Below are 23920 nucleotides of genomic sequence, written 5' to 3' on the forward strand. Positions count from 1 at the left end.
AATTTACCCAAAATCTGCCATGTCAGTTGCATCTATTACACAGAAATATTGATTAAAAATATTATTTAAAAAAGAAACTTCTTACCTTTGTAAAATAATGGTGCTGCTTTTTTTGAATCAGTCCCTGTGATGTCTCTGTGTGCTGACATGATATTGTCAGAGACATCTCTGGGTTGTACTGTCATGTCCATAGTTACGGTGACTCATGCAGACACTGCTGAACTGTAACTTGTCTCAGTGTTAGTGTGTTGCAGCACTATATGTGAAAAGAAGCCACAATTCACAGTACGGGCTGTGGGAGGGGTCACATTGGTAACTGCCAGTATTGGAAAATTTGTTTTGCTTTCAGTTCATTTTTTGAGAGGAAGGTAGTTGTTTTTTAATCCGTGGACTGTGTTATATTCATTTCTGCTCTTACCAGTAATTTTGCATAGCAGCCATTTACTTGTTTGTTTTTTCCACTAACTGCATGATTTCTATGTCTTTGCTTCTGCCATTGTCATTACTGTATTATAATGCTTATACCTCCCATTTGGAATGCAGCACATTCCAGTGAGAGTTAGAACTTTCCCATAATGCACCTGTTAGACTCTCAAATGTTCAAGTCTGCCACTGAACATACATAGTTATGTAGCTCAGTTAATGAAGATATTTTCTAATCCTGCCTTCCTTACTTTTTTCCTATGGCATTACAGCTTATTATAGCCTAAGCATGTATGCCTATTCTTCATAGCATATGAGAATCATTTGGTTATATAGTAAGAAAACGTATGAGTGAGTTTCTGATTATTACTAAGGCTTCAGAACAGATCTTGCAATTTTCAACTACTATCTTGCTTGTCAGTGAGATGAGTTTGGCAGCTAAATATTTCCACAGTTCTCCTTTTCTTTTGGAACTCCTTGCTTGCAGGACAGCAGTTTTAAGTCCTTGCTAATTAGTTATTTTAGCAGCAATCTGCCTTCATAAAGGATTGTCAGGATTACAGGAACACAGTCAATATTTTACTGGTCTGCAGCTTCAAACTGCAGGTCAGGAGCTATGCCTCACAAATCTGTTAGTTTGCCTCGGTGGGCAGAAAAATGTTTCTTTACATAAGATTTTGCATGGAAAATACAAGAATTCTAATCCATTGTGTATTTTTCTGTTTAGTTCCCTTCTGAAATAGTCTTTAATACCAGTGCACACCATATTGAGTTCAAATTTCCTCCTCAGATATTGATAGTGCTTTGAGTCTGATCAGTTACCTGTAACCCCTGTTGTCTAATCCTAAAAATTGGTATGCGCCTCTTGGAACTTTCCTTACCCACTCTAAATCTTCCTGGATATCTCAATAGTAGTTTGGAGTGGTAATGGCTGTATTCCTGGGTCATTCTTATTACAACTTCAATTGAGTGGAAAAAAGAACAGGCAAATCAGAAAAATATATTTAATAAACCAATATAACAAAACAAAATTAAAAGCCTTCGTCTTACTCAGAATACAAAAATACAATATCCACCTCCTTTTATATCATCAGAGTCTTGCTAATTAAATAATTAAAAAGCTTAAACCAGTGTTAATTAAGATTAAAGGAGTTTTAAAGAAATGCCTACCACACTGCGTGGACTATTAATTTCCCCAGAATTTCAAAAAACGTTAACACAGTTTAAAATGATTTACAACTGATACAATTTGTTTAAATAATAAAATTCTTTAAATTACTTAAAACATAATAATAATCTAACTCAGAATTCCATTTACTAGCCATTTTTTTTAAATACAGTCAGAATTCATTATATAAAATCTGAAAACAACCAATATAATACATTTTATATTAAAATATAATTAATTATTGAAACCTGGAAAAAAGCAGAAGCAGGATAAACAGACACATGGCTGAAGAGTCCAAATAAATCATTTACTGGAAGAAGATAAGTGCTTTCACATTCAACTGCCACTGACTTTTTGGAGGATTCACCATTTATCCGTGACACTGATTTCTTCATTTTTTAATTACTGAAACCTATATAGAAAAACTAGTACACATAAAAACAATCTCTCAAGAAATCCTTAACATACAATTCAATAATTAATTATATTTTAATTGAAATTACATTATATTCTGGGGAAATGAACAGTCCAAACAGTGTGTGTGTTTCTTTAAAACTCCTCTAATATGAATTAACACTGGTTTAAGCTTTTTAATTATTTAATTAGGAGAGACCCTGATGATATAAAAGGAAGTGGAAATTGTATTTTATGTATTCTGATAAAGTCTCCTGAGTCAGATGAAAGCACTTAATTTTGTTTTTAGGTTCATAGGTTCATATGTGTGTACTAGGCTAATGGCCCTGGAGCCTTTACAAGCCTAGCCCATAGGATTACCCTGGCATCGTGCCACCCAACCTTAGTTCCTAGTGCCTCTGTTGAGTAGAGCCACTGGAGTGATCCCCAGGGTAAATTTTCTATTTCCCATCCACTCATCAGGATTTCTCTTGAAGAGGGACAGTGAGGTGCTCTGCTTGACATGTATGGGAAGTCTATTCCATAGCATGGGCAGTCTCTGGGTTATGAACCTGTCCCTCCAGCATGTTCTGTTGATTGTGGTAGTGAGGTTGAGGTCTCCGGAGCATGTGGTGCAGTGGGATTCTGATTTCTTTAGATGTAGCATTTCTAACAGAGCTGGGTCAGACATAGCTTTGTAAGTCAAGCAGAGATCGCCTCTAAGTAGGCGATATGAGACAGAGAATAGTTGGATTTTTTTGATCCTCTTTGTGAGATAATTTTGCAGCATCTCCAGTTGTTGCAGGTGTCTAGTGAGGTACATGCCAAATGGGGCATTGTACTTGATGACTGGCCTAATGAGGGAAGAGTAGAGGGAGACAATGGCCTCTTTCTTCCTGGATGCAAAACCCTTAGTAATGAGATGTGCCACATAGAAGGACTTTCTAAACACAGTGGCAATGTGGTGGTCAGAAGAGAGGTTGCTGTCAACCTGTGTTCCCAGATCTCTTATAATGCCTTCTGAGTTCAGTGGACTACCATCAATATGGTAATTCAAGGGAACCAGGTTTTTCCCAAAGGGGATGAAGACACATTTTTTGGAATTGAGCTTAAGGCCATGGTTCTGACACTAGTCGTTGGTCTCATTGAGGCCTTTCTGTAGGATGTCAGCATCACTTGGGGAGTTAACAATAGCTCCCAACTTGCAATCATCTGCGAACTTTGTCAGACAGAGTCCCTTCGTGTTGGCCTGGACTTCAGAGAAGTAGATACCAAACAGGAGAGGACCCAGGACCAAACCCTGTGGGACTCCACTCATGACTGATCAGCAGTCTGACTTGGAGTCAGCTCTTTCACACTGTGGGTTCTATCTGTGAGCCAGTTTGCAACCCACATAGTGATATAGGGGTTGATGCCTAGCTTAGTAAGTTTTTCTATGATTCCTAAGTGGAGAATGTTTTTTTATTATATAGGTTTATTAAATATATTTTTCTGATTTGCCTGTTCTTTTTTCCACTCAACTGAAGTTGTTTTTTATGGTTTGGGAGTGGAAATACCCTTTTAGATAGGATCACTCTTATTGCAACATTGAGTGTGTGCTTTTAAGAAGCCACGCAAATTAGTTCTGGTATGACAGATTTCCTTAATCTCACACAAACTCTTTTTGTTGATTTTAATCAGATTACTCAATGCTGAGACACAGATGCTTACACATATGTTAGTGCACACAAAGGAGTTACATAAAGTCAGATTCTCTTCTGTAATCCAGGGGCCTTGTCTGCAATTATACTGAGCATTCAACAGTTGCTGTTGACAGAAAGGTGAGTCATTTCTTTCCTTTCAGAGGTAAGCAGAGAGGTGAAAGCATTATATTATGCTTTACAAAGCGGCATCTTCCTAATTTCATAATCTGTTCTGAATGCATTTACTTATGTTGCAAATTAAAACCATAAAGACACTGCTGCATGTAAGCCAGTCTGCCCATATGAATGTCAAATACAGAATCTGCAATTTTTGCTTAATTTCTAGTTTCTCTTTCTCATTTGTGTTACTAGATTTATTTTATGCCTGGCTAAGAATTTGTGAACACCCATACTGCATTTGTTACAGCACTTTCTGGTAGAATTGCCTCTCTATAAATTGCCTATGATTTTCCTTATTTTCTTAGATGTTTTCTTTGCACAGACCAGGAGAAGTCAAAATAGAGCGTCTCAAATCCTTCCAGTGAAATGTGATTTGCTTTGTGTGAGGGTCTGGGGAACATCAAACAAGCAAGAATTGAGATTTAGCACATGCATTTTTTATTTTTGCAGTATTTTACTATGCATTAATATACAAAACGTGAACAGTGGGATAAACAAAGATGATGCATGCGGAGCAACTAGGTTACACAAACAGAATGAATAGAAGCATCACATACTGAATAAATGACTTTTGTGTATCACGGTGATCATGTTCTCAGTATCTTGTGATGTGCAATGCATATGAGGTGCACTCATGAAACAGAATGCTAGATTACATTGTCATTGTTTGATTCATTATGTGCTTATCTTAAAAATCATATCAAGTATGAAACAATTTGCAAATGCTTTCCCTTCGGGAACATCACCTAATTTCCCTTTACAAGTCAGGCACCCGTGATTTCCTTGCATTGTTTCCTTGCACTAATATGTGACCGTTGTCGCAAGTTACACAAATAAATAAAAACAAAGTAAAGTGAAACAATAAACACTAAAAATAAAAGCAAATCAAAGTTAACAGGATCCCATTCCAAGGATAAAGTCAGAAACTATAAAAATATACCAAAATGTATAACCGGTAATTTAAATTATAAAGGAAATAAAACTAAAACCAAGTCAGATAAAAAGTTCAAAGAAGGAAATCAAATACTAGAACAGACAATAAACTATTATATTCTGAAGATAAGAAAATAAACTCTAACACGAAGTAATAAACCACAGTCCACACATAGGCCTAAAAGTATAACCGGTAGTTAAAACATTGCCCTAATCTAAGTAGAAAGACAATGAAAATATGTGTTCTTAACTAAATTTAACACCTAGGTATCATTCTAAAGTATTTAAACCTGGTTAACAACTAAAAGCTCCACAGAGAGAAAATAAGAGACAATAAATAGCCGAGCCAGAAAAACACAGGAGGGGTGGTGTGTGTGTGTGTGTGTGTGTGTGTGTGTGTGTGTGTGTGTGTGTGTGTGTGTGTGTGTGTGTGTGTGTGTGTGTGTGTGTGTACAAGTGTAATGCTCTAGGCATGTAAAATTAGAATAAAGAAATCTGCATCAACTAGCTAATAGGAAACCTAAAGAACAGTAAAATAAAATAAAAGCAAAGCCATGGCTTATGCAAAAATAAGACCATTATCAGAGTGAAAAAGCACTTTCAACCAAAGGACTTCATCAGATCATATACAAACTGAGCCTCCAGGAAAAATATGCTAAATAAAAATGGAAATAAAAATAAAATTAGATTTAAGCCTAAATAAAAACAGACCATAAAAATCTCCTTAGCATTAGAAATAAATCTAAACAAAAGAGACAAATAAAAATAAAAAAATCAAATAAAATAAAAAGTAAAACTGAAGCTAACAATTAAAAGAGCTTTGTAAAGCTAAATCAATGCAAAATAAGCAGAAAAATAAGAATAAAAAAAACAGAAATAAGCAAAAGAAATATAAATAAAACATAAAAATAACTATAAGACGGAATATAAAACCAAATACACAAAAAGATACAAGAGAAAAGCACACAAGTCAATAAAAGATAAACATCAGAATAAAAATAAACAGTAATACATCTAGTCAAAATAATACACATCAAAGTAAAACAATACATGTAAAATAAAATAAAACTGTAAATCCAGGACCATCCAAGGAATGCCATCCAAACATGTTAAGCATAAAACAGTCTAAGCCTTCTAATGAAAATGTTTTAAATAACATGCTACAAATGTCAGTTTAGATTAATAAAATACTTTATGATCAGGTTTCATGAGCTGAAACACACTTGACGAAGCATTAAGTCTAGGTGAGTTACAGGCATTGAGACAAATTTACCATCTAAGTTCCTTTGTTTCATAATGACATTACAGTTCCCCTCTAGTGGACCAATTTTAACAATGTTCAAAATGTGAAACAAAATACAAGTATGCCCAGAGAGTTCAGAACTATGCGTTTTAAGAGGATTATTGCTTTAGAGAATTCTAATCTCAAAAGTGTAGTGTGCAATCCTTTCCAGCTTAGAAATATTTTTTTCCCACATGAAATACAGAACACTTGGAGTACTGAACTCCATACACAACCTTCTCAGTGCCGCAGTTACCTGAAACTTTGCTTACCCAAGCTAGGGCAGATAAGAAATTCTTTGCAGCTCATAAATTCACAGAAACTTCACAAAAGCGCCACATTTAAAAATATGAAAAATTCTTGCAAATGCCTTTATTGAAAGATACTTCCAAATAAGCCCTGATATTTCTGCCTTTTTTTAAAAACAAAAGAACCAGGATCAAGGATCTTATTGACAAACATGTTACTATACGTAATAGGTCCATAAGTTCATAGGTTATTACTAGGCTAATGACCACTAAGGCCCTTACAAGCCTATCCATGCACCATAAACTATCTGGGTCCCCTAGTATCACGGGCTTCTATATGGGGGATATGTTCATAGTAAATTTATGATTTCTCATTCAATTTTCAAAGTTTCATTTGAAAAGGGTCAAGGATGAGCTCTGTTTTACATGGTGAGGGAGCCTATTCCATAGTGCAGGGATCCTTCAGGACACATATCTGTCTCTCCAGCACATTCTGTTTATGTCACAAGTAACGCAAACTTTGGATTCCTAAATCTAGTGTTTCTGGTGCTGTTTCTTTTGTGCATGTGTAACAGTTCTATCAGAGCTGGGTCTGAGGAATCCCTGTAAGCTAGGCAAGATCTCCTGTCAGCAGCTGAATACAGTGAGAGAGCCTTTAGGCAATCATTGTAGGTCAGGGTATTCATGCTCTGAGTTCTCCTGGTGAGAAACCTTTGTGGGTGTTCCAACTTTTGCAAGTGTCTGGTTAGATACATGACAAAGTGGGCAATGTATTCAGTGATAGGTCTGATAAGGGCAAAGTAGAGTGGTACTATAACTTCCTTGGACCAGGATCCCATACCCTTACCTAAAAGCCTGGCAGCATAGAACTATTTTCTTATTATCTTGGCTACATATTGATCAAAGGCCAGATTGCTGTCTACATATGCTCCCAGATCCCTTACTACTGGGTCAATTCTTAGGGGTGTTTTATTGATGGAGTAATTAACTTGAATTTACAGTTTCCCAAAGACATTGTAATAGGTTCATAGAAGGTTGCTAGGCTAATAGTCCTAGAGCCCTTACAAGCCTAGCCATATTTATCATGAGTTTCCTAAATTGTCGATAATTAGGTGAGTGAAATTCACAGAGATAAGGGTTTATGGTAGTTAATACCAGCTTCCTCTGTTCAGGAGGGACATGCATTTTTTAGCATTGAAATTTAGACAATGGCTTTGGCACCAGTCATTTGTCTGTGTTAAGCAATATTTTGGTGTCTTGGGGGAAATCTATAAGGGTTTCCAATTTACAGTCATTTGTGAACTTGGTGAGCCAGAGGACTTGAACTTTAGTTTTGACTTCTGTGAAGTAGTTGTCATAATGGAATTTACACAGAAGAACAGTACACAACGAGTACAATTTTTTTACAGGTAACTATTTTTGCTGTTCTTCAATAATAACTCTTGGTTTCATGGACATCTTTGCTGAAAGTGCGGGTCATGCTTTGCTTCAGCTTTTCTTTGCTTTGTTCAATGTAAAGAGAACCAAAACCATGTAACAGTCTTCTGCAGTGTTCATATAAAGACATGCCGTGCCTAGTTTTAAGATCCTTAATAGGATCAAGAAAACTTGTAATGGCTGTACTTTCATATCCTCTCTCAAGAAACTCTGTGAAGGCCTTGTATACTCTTAATAAAATTAACACTTTCTTTAGACATACAAGCAATCCTTCTCTTCTGTGATTTAATCAGATTCCATTTGGTCACTTGTAGGTACATGCTGCTGGCATGAAGAAGTAAAATAACCCAGGTAGGCTTGTCATATAAATCATGGTGAAGTTCTTGTGACTGCAAATACTGTATATTGTGAAATCAAGAAAACTGACCTTTTTCAAATCATAATGGGTGGTAAATAGCCTAATAATATATTATGTACAAAAGATGGGGTACTAATTGTCTACTGATTTATCTTATATAAATGATGGAATTCTAACGGTCTTTCATTGATCACACATCTGTGTCTAAGGCTACCAAAGTTGGCCCTAATCATCCCATGTATACAAACAGGACTAGGTTGGGCTGTGCTGGTGACCTGAACTCAGAAACAAGTTTCCTTAGATAATACTGACTGGAACTTTGGTATACTAGGTGTACTCATGCTGTCCCATGCATTTTACCAGAACAATTGCTCATCCTAAGATGGGGTCTATATCAGCATTTTGAAAATGTAATAGGTCGAATTGCTAAATGTCGAACTGAAATGATCAACCTATTACACTTTCAAATGCCGATAAAAAAATAAAAAATCCTAAAAAAAAAAAAAACTAAAGGGTGTAGGCAGGGGGGCAAACCCCCTGCACCCCCAAACCCCCCGCTACTTAAATCTACAAAGTCCGAGACCACACTACAATGAGGTAAACAGAAATCCCCCCTTACAGAGATTTACGTTTACCCGTTCAACGTTCTGCCCTTTCGGCATTCTCGATTCGACAATATCAAATTCAATACTGTCAGCATTCAAGATGCAGATAGGGAACCCTAAAATGTATTTCTTTTATCAACATTTTATGATGTTGCAGCTGTTAAATGTAATTTCATATATGTAGATTGCAGAAAAGTGTATACATGTCACCATGAAATGCCTGTATATAAATAAGTTCATAGGTGGTTACTGGGCTATTACCCAAAGGTCTTTATAAGCCTAGCCTTCTGTACCCAATATAATACTAGAGAAACCCAATATAAAGGAACTTGCCTAAACTCAAGATCTTAGTTAGCAATGACTGCCCATATCTTGGAGAGTCACTATTTATTGTTGTGGTGAGGTTTAGCTCACTAGAGCGCATGCCTCGCAGTGACTTGGATTTCTTTAGATGGAGCATGTCCATCAATTCTGAGTTGGACATGGCTTTGTAAGTCAGGCAGAGATCACCTCTGAGTAAGCGATATGTCACTGAGTACAGCCGGAGTTTTTTCAGTCGGGCTGCATAGGACATATATTTGAGGACAGTAATCCTCTTGGTGAGGTGCTTTTGTGGTCTTTCCAGCTGTTGGAAGTGTCTTGTGAGGTACATCCCAAATAGGGCATTGTACTCTATGATGGGTCTGATGAGTGACGAGTAGAGGGGCACTATAACCTCTTTATTTCTAGATGAGAACCCTTTAGTAATTAGATGGGCCACATAAAAGGATTTCCTAACTACTTTGGCAATATGATTGTCAAAGGAGAGATTACTATCTACCTGGGTCCCCAGATTTCTTATTACCTCTTCTGTATTAAGGGGGCTGCCACCTATGTGGTAACTCGTGGGTGTTTTGTTTTTCCCAAACGGGATGACTATGCATTTTTTGGCATTTCGCTTGAAGCCATGATTTTGACATCAGGTGTCCGTCTCAGTAAGGCCTTTTTGAAGGAAGTCCATGTCAGCCGGCGAGTCAATTATGGCTCCCAGTTTGCAGTCATCGGCAAACTTGGTCAGCCATAGTCCTGTGTTTGCCTGTACTTCTGAGAAATATATGCTGAACAGTAGGGGTCCCAGAACCAAGCCTTGTGGGACACCACTTGTGACTGGTTTAGAGTCGGACCTGGAGCCTGCTATTCTTACCATGTGAGTTCTGTCTGTAAGCTAGTTGGCAACCCATCTTGTGACGTAGGGGTTTATGTTCAGGCTGGTGAGTGTTTCTATAATACCCGAGTGAGGAATGGTGTCGAACGCCTTGGCGAGATCAAGGTAGGCTGTGTGAACCACCTTTCTCTCATCTATGGCCTTGGTGACTGTCTCGAAGAAGTCAACCAGGTTTAGTAGGCATGATCTGCCCTTAACAAAGCCAAACTGGGTCAGGTCAAGTGTTTGGAGGTTCCCAATGTCTTTGCTAATGAGTTCCATGATGATGCGTTCCATAGCCTTGCAGACCAGGCTAGTCAGGCTTATGGGGCAATAGTTACCAGGGGCAGTTGTGGCCCCTCCTTTGTGGAGCGGAATAACCATTGCTGTGTGCCATTCTATGGGCATGTAGCCTGTGAAGAGGCTGAGGTTGAACAGCGTGTTTAGGTGGGGGGTTAGTTTGTTCTGTAGTTCATGCAAGACGCAGCCTGGGACACCATCTGGCCCCAATGATTCTGTGGTTTTGGCTTTTGAAAGGGCTGTTTTTACCTGTGCTTCTGTGATTTCCAGGACACTACACTTTTCCAGTATTGTTGTGGGCCCTTTTGAAGGTGAGAGGGAGGTGAAGTTTGCACTGAATCTATCTGCCAGGATATTGGCAATATCAGTAGGTTCAGTATATTTTGTGCTATTTTGCACTAGCTCAGTGCATATCTGTGAGTTGCCACTTAGATTCTTGACATAACTAAAGAAGCCTTGTGGTTATCTTTCAAATCCTTGGCTATTTTTCTTTTGAAGTTAGCCATGGATGATTTTATGAGGGACCTTAGTTTCTTACTGATATGGATCAGGGATGTCTTTCCTTCTTGGGATTTGCTTTTTTTTCTGAACTAGTTTCCTCCTTTTGTTGTATAACCTGTTTATGGCAGGGGTCCACCAGACTGGTTTCCTTTTCTTAGGGGAGTGAGTCTTGGTTTTGCTAGGGATGGCACGATCCATGCATCCTTGTAGGTGCTCATAGAATGCAATTGTAAAGGATTCTGCATCTTGGGCAGTGTTATCCTTTAGCGTGGGGGCTGTGAAACTTACCACCTCTGCCTTAAGTAAGGTGAAGTTTGTTTTAGAAAAGTTTTTCTCTGTGGTTTCCTGTGTTGGGGGTGGTGGTGGTGTGTGGACATCCAGGGTGATTAATTTATGGTCTGATCTAACCACTGATGGGTTGACCTCCGGTATGGAACACCTGTTGCCCATGTTGGTGATGACCAGGTCCAATATGTTGTGGCCTCTGGTAGGGGAGTTTACCAGCTGATCCAGGGCATTTGAGTTGATAAATTCCAGGAAGCGCTGAGCCTGGAAGTTTGTACTCAAGTAGTTTTCCCAGTTAATGGTAGGGTAATTGAATTCACCCAATATCAGGGTGTTCGGTAGGACCTTCATGTTTTCCAGTGTCTCCAGAAAGGCGGAGTGGTGGTCCTGGGTCATGGAGGGTGATCTGTAGCAGGCCACAATTTGCATTGCAGATTTGACCGATGTAAGCTGCACATGGATGATCTCAGAGGTATCATGCTGCGCCACTAACCTGGAGGTGTGGGTATCCTTGATGAATATGGATACACCCCCTCCTTTTGTGTTTCGGTCCATGTTCTGTGACCAAAATATGTGGTATGAGTTATAGCCCAGTAGTGCTGGAGTGCTCTCTGGAGCCTTGAACCAGGTTTCAGTTACTGCACAGATGTCGATGTTCTCCATACTTAGGAGTGCTTCGAGCACATACATTTTGAGATTTAAACTCCTGGTGTTGAGTAGCATAACCCTCATTTTTTATTTGTGCTGTTTACGGAGGTGGGTTTAAATTTTGAGCCTTGCCTAAAAAAGGCACTATGGGGGCAGCAAGAGCCTTGGCCAGTATTTGAAAGCCAAGGGGTGACAGGTGCAAGTCATCTCTTGCGAAGCAATGTGGCTTGTTGAGCATGTCATCCCAGGCTGACAGACACTTGATCCCCTTTGAATGACACCAGAAGCTTAGCCAATTGTTGAAATTGATCATTTCTTTCTTTATACTGAGGTATCATTCTTGGTGAGGGCAGGATGCTACTCAGGGTCAGAGTTATACCCACCTGGGCTACATGATCAGAGAGCGCTTCCATGTCTCTTTTCATGTAGTCCAGGGAGGTGCATCTCAGGTCATTCACTCCAACATGAACAATGACAGAGTCATATTTGTACTTGTTCTGGAATGACCTGAGTGCTTGTGTTATGTGGTGGATTCTGGCTCTCGACAGGCAGCTAACAGTACCCTTCTCCTTGTCCAGCCTAGTGAGTGGGGCGTCAGTGTGCCTGACTATTGAGTCACCTATTACTAGTGTGTTAAGTATGTTATTTCGCCTTAAGGGCTGTGATTGTGTGGCACATTGATTTTGTGTTTTATGTGTTGTCGGGTTTGTGACGGGAGGTGCAGGTTTTGTGGGTGTCTTCTTTGGAGCTCTCTGATGCTTTTGCAGGTTTTTATTTAGAGCCTCTGAGTATGATTTCATGTATTTATGTGTATTTTTTACCAGTGCTGGTTTAGTAGGTCTATGTAAAGCTGGTGGTGTGGTGCAAGTCTTAACCTTCTCCTCATGACTGTCTGTTCCAGTCTTGGGTGGAGAGACCTTAGCCTCCAGTTTGGCTGTATAATTGCATCTCTCGCATATGTTAGTGTTTTGTGGTAGGAGGAGAGGGCTGTCTGTGTACATGAGGCAGTTGTAACATTGCCTCAGGATACCCAGATTCACCAGCTGGACTGGAGAGTACACCTGATGTTGCCCTTTCGTCATACCTGAATAGTAGGGTGAGCTTCTTAGTCGCTTGGTTGGTGAGGGGTGGATAAAGAGCCTTGCCATGCTGGGCAGTCAAGTGTCAGGGTATATTAGTGCTTGCTATTAGGTCTGAACAAGTGCTGGACTGTAGGATGCTTTTTGAGTGCTTAGGTTGAGAGTTAGACTAGTTTCAAGTGAAAAACTGAAGAGGAGACTTAGTGGAGCCAGGAATAATTTAACCCTAGCTAACCGGTGCTGCCCGGCGCACAAAACCATGCAAATGCGTTTTTTAAATGACTAACTTCTGGGCTGGAACCACTCCTCCAGGAACAGATGGCTGCTCAAAGTTCCCCTCTCTCACAGGTGAACAGAGAAACTTCCCTCTATCCAAGTAAGGTATGGGTAACTCAGAAACTTGTAACACAGCCCTGAATTCAGCACTAGCCTGAAAACTGGACTATACTAGCTTAGAAAGGTGGGAAACAAGAATTTTTTTTTTTGAAAAGAGAAGGCAAAAACAGTAAAAAGTACACTTAAAACAGCTTTAAATGACTACATGTGCTGTAGACCCTGAATTTTCTTGGTTAGAGATCTCTGAGGACTCTCAAGTTGCTGCAGGTGCCTGGTAAGGTACATACCAAAGGGAGCATTGTACTCAGTTACTGACCTGATGAGGTTGAGTACAGGGATGTTATGATCTCTTTCACTTTTGAGACAATGTCTTTGTTAATGAGATGTGTAGTGCAGAATGCCTTCCTTACCACAGTAGACTCATGGTAGGCTACAGTCAGCTTGCGTTCCCAAGTCTCTCACTACTGAGTTGTTACTTAGGGTATTATTATTTATATGACAGTCTACAGGGATATGTTATTTACCAAAGGGGATGATAATGCATTTTTTTTGGATAGATTTTGAGTCCATGGCTTTGGCACCAATCATTAGTTTGTATAAGTCCCTCTTGAAGTATATTGACATTGTCTGGGGATTCAATGATTGCAGCTAATTTGCAGGCATCAGCAAACTTAGTTAGTCACAGCCCGTCTATTTTGGCCTGAACTTCTGAGAAGTATATTCCAAACAACAGGGGGCTCAGAACTGACCCCTGTGGAACCCTACTGGTGACAGGTATTCTGGTTGAGTTTCCAACTTTGACTGAGTGTAATCTGTCAATGAGCCAGTTAGCAAACCACCTGATGACATAACTGTTGATATTCAGCTGAGGAAGTTTATCAGTGATGCCCAAATGTGGGATTGTGTCAAAGGCCTTGGCTAAGTCAATGTAGGCTGTATGCACAGATTTGACTTTGTCTATGGCTCTGGTGAAGTTTTTGAAGAAGTCCACCAGGTTCAACAGGCATTACCTTCCTTTGACAAAACCAAACTGTGTCGGATCAAGGGTTTGGAGATCATCTATATCCTTATTTATAATGTCAAATCAAGGGTTTGGAGATGATCTATATCCTTATTTATAAGGTCCATGATGATTCATTCCATGGCCTTACAGAAAAGGCTGGTTAAGCATATGAGTCTGTAGTTCCAAGAGTTGCTGTACCCCCTTCATGAAGGAGGATGACTGTTGCTGTTTTCCATTTCATCAAGGACAAAACCAGTACTCAGGCTGTGGTTGGAGATAGTATCTGATGGAGTTGCTAACAAATGTTTTAGACCATTTAATATGTAATCTGGGATGCCATCTGGTCCTATAGAGGCTGCGTTTTTAGTCATGGAGAGAGCATTAATGACTTAAGCTTTGGGGATGCAAGGAGGGGGAGATGTACAGGGAATGCTTTGTGGAATGTTTGGAGGGGACAGGGGGTGAAATTTTCACCAAACGTTCACAGGATCAGTGTGTGATGCCATCTACAACTAATCCAGCACACATCAGGGTCCTACATTTTAAGTTATGGATATAGCTGAAGAATGCCTTATGGTTATCCTTAGGTATGGTTGCTGCATTTTTTTGAAGTTGCCCTTAAAGGATTTTACAAGTTGTCTTATTTGTTTGTTCAAGTAGAGGAGGGTACTTTTCCAGTGCGTGGACCTCTCTTTTTTATTTAGACAGCAACTTCTTCCTCTTGTTGTATAAATTATTAATGCTAGATGCCCACCATGGAGGCTTATTTTTTCTTGAGGATCTTGTTTTCACCCTGTCAGGTAGAGCTGGGTCAATACATTTTTATAAGTGTTTGTACAGGGCATTTGTTTATACCTAAGTATAGGTATCAATGCAATCTGTGGGAACAGGAGCTTGGAAATTATTTATGCCATCCCTTAGGAGAGTATAATTAACTTTGGTGAAATTTTTTAGCCTGATTTCATCTAAGAGGGGTTCAGGTATTATAGCTACTTCAAATGTGACTGATTCATCATCAGATTTAACCAGTGAGGGTCCTATACTTGTGGAGGCGCAATGATCACCCATGTTGGTGAGTACCAGGCTGAGAATATTTGAGCCCTTGGGGTACTGCATACTATTTGTTCAAGGGCATTAGTGTTAACAAAGTCCAGGAACCTTTGTGCGAGCATGTCGGTACTCATATAAGTTTCCCAATCAGTGGAGGGATAGTTAAAATCACCCATGACTAGAGTATTTGGTTGTAATTTGACTCAGGTAGGTCCAAATAAACAGCATGGGTATCATGGTTCATTGAAGGGGGCCTATAGCAAATGATGACTTGAAGGGATGTCTTACCCACATTTAGTTAAACTTGGAGTAACTCCAAGGAGTTTCACTGTCTAACCAGTCTAGAGATTTATTTATCTTTGATGAAGATAGATACTCCTCCTGCTTTTGTTCTCACACATTCATTTTGCAGTCTGAAAGTGTGGAAGGCATTGTAGCCTTACAAGGCCAGGGTACCCTCTGCAGCCCTGAACCAAGTTTCTGTGGCTGCACAGACATCAACATCCTCTGAAGACAGGAGTGCTTCCAGAGAGTGCAGTTTCTGATTTAAACTCCTAGTGTTTAGCAGCATAACCTTTAATTAATTTGTGAGTTTGTTCAATTAGTTTGAATATTTTCACATTAGAAATTTTGTTCTTGAGACCTTGCCTACAAAAGGCACTATGGGGGAAGCAAGTGCCTTAGCCAGCAATTGAAAGCCTAGAGATGACAGGTGTAGACCATCACTGGCAAAGCAGCATGGTCTATCAACCATGTCATCACAGGCTGATAGGAACTGTATCCCCTTAGAATGATACCAAAAACTAAGCCAATTGTTGAAGCCAATCATTTTTTGTTTATATTGTGGTATCATCCTAATTGTGGGTAGAGTGATTCTCAAGGCTAGGGACATACCTGCCTGGGACACATATTCATAGAGCTCAACCGTACACATATTCATAGAGCTCAATCATATCTCTCTTCATATAGTCCAGTGAGGTATGTCTCAATTCATTCACACCAACATGAACTGTGATGGAGTTATAACGGTATTTGTTGTTGTGAGACTTGAGTGCATGTGTGATCTGATGGATCCTGGCACACAATAGATAGCTGACTGTAACCTTCTCATTGTCTAGCCTGGTGACTGGGGCATGTGTGTATCTCAAATGGTGTCACCTATACTGAAAAATTTGGTTTAGATGTGCTTTGCCTTATGGGCTTATTTGGTGAGACACTGGTGCATATGTTTTTATGTGTGTTGAGTGCTGTAGATGCTGTAGTGTTTGTTTGTGTTTGGAAGGTCTGTGGTTTTTAGGTAAGTTTCTGGTGAGTACCTCCAAATATGATGGTTTATGTGCTGAGTGCATGGTTTGCATAGGACGAGTAGTATGTGAGCTGACAACCTGTTCAGTGTTACTGTTCTGTGCATGAGAGAGCAAGGACTCCAGATTCTAAGTGTAGCCACATCTCTCACAAATTGTACTTGGGTGATTTAGGAGTAGAGGGCTGTCAGTATACATGAGGCAGTTGCTACACTGCCTCAGGATACCCATGTCAATCAGGCTGGTAGGAGAAATAGAGGGAAACTGACCATCCATAATGCTATATTAAATCCTGTTTTCACAGTGAGGAGAGAAAATGGAGGGTGTGGTATAATTGGGTGCTCTAAACCAGCTGTCCCCAACCAGTAGGCCATGGACTGGTACCAGGCCCATGCATCTTTTGGTACTAGGCCGCACAGAAAGAATAAAAAACTTTTTATGCTGGGCACACGACTGTTCAGAAAAAAAGTGTATGTGTGTATGTATGTGTACGAGTGTGCTTATGTTTCTGTCTGCGTGTGTGAGTGAATCCATGAAAGCAGAATTTATGTATGTGTGTGTGAAAGCAAATGAGACTGTGTATGTGTGTATAAGAGAGAATGAATAGTGAGATCAATTGAGCCTTAATTTTACACTCACTAAGCAGTGATTTTGCTGTTTAGCGAGTGTAAAATAAAAATAAATTAAATCGAAAAAAAGTGTGTGTGTGTGTGTGTGTGTGTGTGTGTGTGTGTGTGTGTGTGTGTGTGTGTGTGCGTGTGTGTGTATTTGTATGTTTCTGTTTGCATGTGTGAGTGAATGTGTGCACAAAAGCAGAAGAGAGTTTTGTGTACCTCTCGACTATACCTCTCCGCACAAGAAATCTGGACAGAGCCACAAATAATGGGAGGCCAACAGGGCAAACGACCAAAATTAAGGACAGATTTTAAATATTGCCCTTACAAACTTAGAAAGTTGCTAGAACAACAGGGTTTCCATTAGCATGTATTACCTGAATGATATGAAGTCTGAAACTCAAATGCCTGTCATTATTTAATGACTTCAGTCCCCAGTCATTGGCCAGAAAACTACACATTTTATGAGGATGGGACCAAACATATGAGCCAAAAATATGGACAGTCTGCAAAAATCTGGACAGTTGAAAGGTATGCTCTCTTGACTCTTAGCTCAATATATCTGCATAAGCCTAAAATAAACGGGCTATAAAGGCTCAAAATAGGAATGTATTTTACTTGATTATTAGGATTTGTGTTAGCATACATTTTCTGAACTAGAGGTGTGTGTGAGAGACTGAGTGAGAGTGACAGTAAAGAGGTTTGCATACATCTGGACCTTTCAGCTGAAGAAATCTGGATAAACCCTAAAATAAAGAGGGAACAAAAGCTCAAAAATAGGAACAGATTTTAATTATTGCCCTTATAAAATTACAAACTTGATTAAATAAAAGGATTTGTGTTAGTATGTATTTTCTGAAGAAAATAATAGTCTGAATCTCAAATGTATGCCATTATTTAATAACTTAAATCTCCAATGTCTGGCAACAAACCAAACATTTTAGGAGTAAGGGACCAAAAAATTAAGTAAACGCCTGGATATATTTTTAAGTGCTATATTTTGGATTAAAATGCTTCTTCCAACACCATTACATATACTACAGCAAGTTTGAAACATTAGGCAGAGGAACTATTTTACATAAAATATATATATATATATATATATATATATATATATATATATATATATATATATATATAAAACTAATATGGTACTTAAAAAAATAAGTACAACACAATTTTACAGAGAAGCCATTCTCTAAGTGCAGTAATGTCTTCCAGGGTGTTCGTTAATGTGTAATTAATGCCCTTCCAGGAGTGTGGGTAGGCATTAATTACACATTAACACACACCCTGTTGGGCATTATTGCTTGCTTATTATGCGCAAGCAATGGCCGGTCCGTGGAAAATCGTCTTACATGAAACCAGTCCATGATGCAAAGGTTGGAGACCACTGCTCTAAACAGGGTCTATACTAATGGGCTGCTCTATAAAGGGTCTATACTAGCAGGGGTCTTCTAAATGATATGAGACTATTGTAGATTTGGTGGTTTTAGGACTGTTTGAGGGGTAAAAGTGCAGCTTTGGTGCTCTCTGAGCGGCTAAGCACAATTTAAGGACTTCTCAGCTGGATCACAGACAGCTACTAAGGAAAATTTATCTAGTGAGGTTTTTGCATCTATAACTGCCAATGTTTACCTCAGCTGCACGGTAGTGTGTGATGGTGCATGGAGATGCATTACACATAAACAGATGAATACAGAAAATCAGTGGCTGGTCACCTAACTCCATGGAGCTGTGTTAAAACAGTGAACAAACTGAATTAAGCAATTTAACCAATAAAAAAGCTCAAAACTGAGACCTGTACCACCATCCATCAATCAGATGAGTCCTAACTGCACTCTCCTGCCAGGGTGCAGGGGTCCTGTCCAACAAAAGATAACCTGGTTTACTGCTCAATTTAACAAACAGAACCAGATTCAGCAGGTCTGAATCTAGGCTATGCTACAGCAGAGAAAAAGTGCAACAAATCTGCAAGAACAGTTTTAAAAAATCAGCAATATAGCAAAATACAGTTTAAAAGTACAACATACAGTATAAAATTGTACTTATGGTTAGCAGAATGCAACAGATTTCTTGGATTGTACGCATGAATACATCAGAGCAGCAGCTGGTCGCCTAACTCTGTGGAGCTGTGTTAAAACAGTTAACAAACTGAATTAAACAATTTAACCAATAAAAAAACTCAAAACTGAGTCCTGTTCCAGTAACCTTTAATCAGATGAGTCCTAAATGCACTCTCCTGTCACAAGCATGCTCAACTTAACAAACAGAACCAGATTCAGCAGGTCTGAATCTAGCCTATGCTAAAGCAAGCAAAAATTGCAACAAATCAGCAAGAGCAGTTTAAAAAATCAGCAATATAGCAAAAAATAGTTTAAAAGTGCAAAATATAGTATAACATTTTAATTATGGTTGGTAGAATGCAACAGATTCCTTGGATTGCACAAATGATGCAATGGTCAAACAATGTTGTGGTTACTGATGAAGGTCAAAATAGTTACCTAAAAAAATATTTTACCCATTATGTACTGTTCCTCTGTGTAAATTCCTCTTTGTGTTTCTATGATCTCTGAGATTGCTCCCAGATTTCTTAGAACAGTGAATCTGTATTTCCAAAATAGAATGGGCTCAGATTTGTATAGCCACTGTCAGTTTTCTTTCACTGCTCCATTGCAGTCTATCTTTTCAAGAGTAACTTGTGAAAGCGCTTATCTTGTATATTAAAGATTTTCCAGTCTTCAGCCTGGTGGATGCCTGATTTGTTTACTCAATTTTAATACTTTATTTCTTATTGGGCTACCTTTGGTTTTTCTCAGATACATTTTTACTATTTGATCTTTTCAAGAGAGATGGGTACTGCATAAGTCTGCTCATCCCACTTCTCTGTAACAGTGGCATACTTCCTCTAGAGCTATAGAAATTGATTGCTGTGGCTTGTGGATGCTGAGAAAATAATGAAGGAGTGTGTCTATTATGGACCTGAATGAGTACAGAATAAACACACCAAAGGTATTGAGTCATGCAGGAGGAAGTCCTTCACATAATGGGAGCATTGATTTAGACTGTATTAGCAATGAACCCACTGAGCAATTATCATCTATTATTGATAGAGTGTAGGGATTAGTCACTAAGAATAACACTTCCAGTCATTCTGCCATTACCTATACAGTTCTTAATCGTCTTTCACAGACCTTCTCACCTTCAAACAGCTGCTATTAAGAGCACGTCAAATCACGTGTTACAGCCAAAATGTTACTGTTAGTTGCTTTGAATATCGATAATGTCTTTATTAAATATTACAGCTGATTTGAATATCAATAATGTCTTTGTTGAATGTTATAGCTGATTGTGACACATCTTTTGGATGTTTTGTTATAGGTACTGCCATGCTGCCAGTGGTAGCATTTCCCTTTGAAGATTTCTATATTGACACAAACCAGATAATTCACACCCTTGGTAAAACAGAACAGAGCCTGCTCTTCTACCTCGGCCTACTGGCTGCCTCCCTAGGAGCTGGGGGAATAAGAGCCATTCTTTGCCCACTTAGTGCATATGATCTTCAAGACTATGAATCAAGTGAACTTATGTCTTTCTTCAACTGGTTAGTGATTGTCATTTCTTATATTTTAACCAGATTTTTCAGTTAGCAATGTCTGGCCAGTTCTGTCTGGGCTGTAAGTTGTATTGTAACTTTGGTTTAGCTTCAGAGGAAAGTTCATACAAATAACAAAACTCAGCACTTATCATCAGCAAAACATCAATTGCATTCTTCAAAATTTGAAGTCAAAATTATACCTTCTTATTCATTTGGTATTAAGAAGGTTAGTTACACTGCAAAGCAGGAGTTGTGTGGATGTAGACTTGTGCTGTATCTAAACAGCTGTATATATTATATGGTAAGTTAACATTTCAAACCTTATGTTCTTGTTTGCATTGTCAGTTGTACAAGAGCATAAGTAAATACGCTGTCTGTTTATTTTTAAGGGCATGGGTAAGTAATCTAGTTAACTTAAAGGGGATGGGTGCATAATAGTATCTGTACAGTGTATACAAGGGGCTTAACTGCAAATACAATTTATAGTTTATTAAGGCATGTTGATCTGTGGGATATTGGCCATAATTATATGCTTTTAGTATTAATGTATTAGTTGCAAAAACAAACTACCAGTATTTTATCTTTTATATTTCTTTATCTGTATTGGTTCATTATAGCTGATATCATCTTTCAGTTTAAATAAGCATTTTTTATTTTTTGAAATAATTGTTACCTTATAATTCCTGTCATAACTAAATTAATGTAAGTAAATTGTGTTAAGTACACCTGTCATGACTAAATTAATGCAATTAAATGATAAGTACACCTTTTTATTTACAAATTTAAGTACTGTGGTTCCTCTATTCATTTTGTTAATTATACAAATGGCATTGGTACTGTTATCTAAAATGAATGCAGTTCATGGCATATATTAATGTAGTATAACATGCTTATTGCAGTTCATTTCTCTATTGATTACCATTTTTTTGTAAAGCCAGTCATTGCTGTTCTGATGATTTATCTCATTCTTACTGTTTCTGCAATTTGACATGGGAGTCAGTCAAATTACCAATTTTTCTAAGTCATCAAAAATCCTATACTTTCCTAAACATAAGCTTAGACTCAGGACTTTTACATAAAATGTGTGTGTAGGGGGACAACTGTGTACATCTCTGTACTGCATCATAATAAATGCATTTCCCTCACGAAAATTGTTTTTGACGAATCAGTAAATGTGCTAAATCAAACTATAACATGACTCTACAAATGTAACTGTTATAGAATTCAGATGTTTCATTCAACACAACAGTAAACAGATAATAAGTGGTGTATTTACTGAGAGATTTACATGTTAAAGAACATGGCAATAATAAATATCAAATGATTAAAAAAGCAATATTTTAAATCCTTCATAATGCAAAACTACTGCAGTAGAGAGTCAATTATCCAAATATCAATTATCCAAAACGTCAGTTATCCGAACGCAGCCTTCCAAAGTTTTTGGGGAGGAAAAATCATAAAGTCTGAATATGTTAACAATATATGTATTCACTTGTGCGTGTATTTTAACCTTGTAGCCCGCTCGTGTGTGAAAAATATTCTTTATTGTCCACTGGAATCATTGAATGGTTAAAAAAATGTATTTCCTGCATGTAGAAAAAAAGAAGAATTTACAAGTTTTTTATCCAGTTCAATGTATGTTTGATTATCCAAACAGTTTGATTATCTGAACTACCCTATGCCCCAATTAGTTTGAATAATCAACTCTCTACTGCATTTGTAAACTTCTAAAAATAAATCACATGAATATACATTATTATACTGTTAGGGCTTGATCTCTTTTCATTTTAGGCATTTTTGTCCATCAATAACTTTGGTATTGTTTGCCTGTATGACTCAAACACTGAATAACTAAGATAACTAACTGAGAGACTTATTCATATTGTGATAAGGGAGTACTAATGTCTGAGCTTAAATCTCATCTAGAAAGTGAATACAAATGCATCTGCTTCAGAGATGCTCAACAGTTCATAGGTTCATAAAATCATATTGCCATATTAACCTACCTTCAGCACATATTTATACATGATATAACTGTAGCACAGATACAACAGGCTTCAGTGTACCCATTCTAAAGGTATACCATTACATCCATGTATATAATCTACAGAATTTGCTTAACTTACTTTACATAGTATAGTATCATGCATCTTAAATTTCAACATATATTACTTTGATAATAAAAAGTGTCAAAACTACAGAAAAAAAATTTAATAGGGTAAAGGTAAGCACTTTCATTCTAATACACAGAACTTCATCAGACAAACCCTCTTGCAATACTCCGCCATTTAAATATACAACAATTAATCACATGATCTTGACATAAAAATCAATAATTTAAAGAGGGGCTGCACAAGGGCATGTTGGGCATTATTTAAGCTAAGTGGGTCCACTAGGCTCAATGAATGAGGTGAAGGACTGAGGGCAGCTGATGGTCAGCTGCAGGGACGGGGGGATAAAAAGAAAAAGATATGATCTTCATGGTCCTCAACTTTGAGTTGGAGGGGCAACAGACTGTGCACCTTCCAGCATGCTAGATGACCTAGTTATTGCTCTTTGCGCTACTACAAGCTACAGGCATTCATGTTTGTATGCCTTTTTCTACATTACCTGGTGCAGAATTTAATATTCCCATGTGATCACTCCCTTACTGTTATGTTAATAAATTATACGTGTATCTTATAAAACTGCAGTATTTTACATTGCTACTGTGCTTTATGGATGTTTGCATTCTGCTCTTTGTGGTCTTGATTGTACTTATAACAGTGCATATTATTATTTAGTCAGTTGGTATAAGTTATTTAATCATTCTCTTGTTTGAGTTAGGCTATATTATTTACCTGCAAACTAAAAGGCAGCAATGTCACCAAGGCACATATTTAAATGTACTCCTTTTAGTTTGTCCTATGCTCGGTGTAGTCCCCCTGTTTAGATTTTACCTTTCCTACTCTATTAATTCCTATCTTAAGAGATGACTGGGGATTATCATTACAGACAGGAGTGTCTCCTCCTTGGAAACCACAAGCTGTAGAATTGGACTGGGAGTCAACATCTGTCAACTGCCATCGACACTCATGCAGTATGTTGAGTATGCTGTCGCAGTACAAGATCTTTGTTCTTGGATGTGATGCAAAAGACAACAGAAAAAGTATTGTATGTTTACCAGACCTTGAGATCTACAAGATTTATCACTTCTGTAGACTTAAGTTTCACTAATAATAGCAATTTCTCTTGTTTATAACTTCAGTGTTTTTTTCATGGAAAATAAATGTAGCCTCAGGATCAATAAAGAAATAAAATATACAAAAAT

General features: G+C 38.1%; 1 protein-coding gene across 1 annotated transcript in view; it reads left to right on the forward strand.

Annotated features, from left to right (window-relative positions):
* SLC15A5 (solute carrier family 15 member 5) overlaps positions 1–23920 on the forward strand; it is a 313596-nt gene that overhangs the window by 9845 nt on the left and 279831 nt on the right. Inside the window, exon 2 of the mRNA XM_044088238.1 lies at positions 20394–20616. Within this exon, the coding sequence (XP_043944173.1) occupies positions 20394–20616 (223 nt within the window). The remainder of the gene's footprint in view (positions 1–20393; positions 20617–23920) is intronic.

This window comes from Protopterus annectens, chromosome 11.part0 (genome assembly GCF_019279795.1).
Source record: "Protopterus annectens isolate FY-2018-M chromosome 11.part0, PAN1.0, whole genome shotgun sequence".
NCBI lineage: Eukaryota > Metazoa > Chordata > Ceratodontiformes > Protopteridae > Protopterus > Protopterus annectens.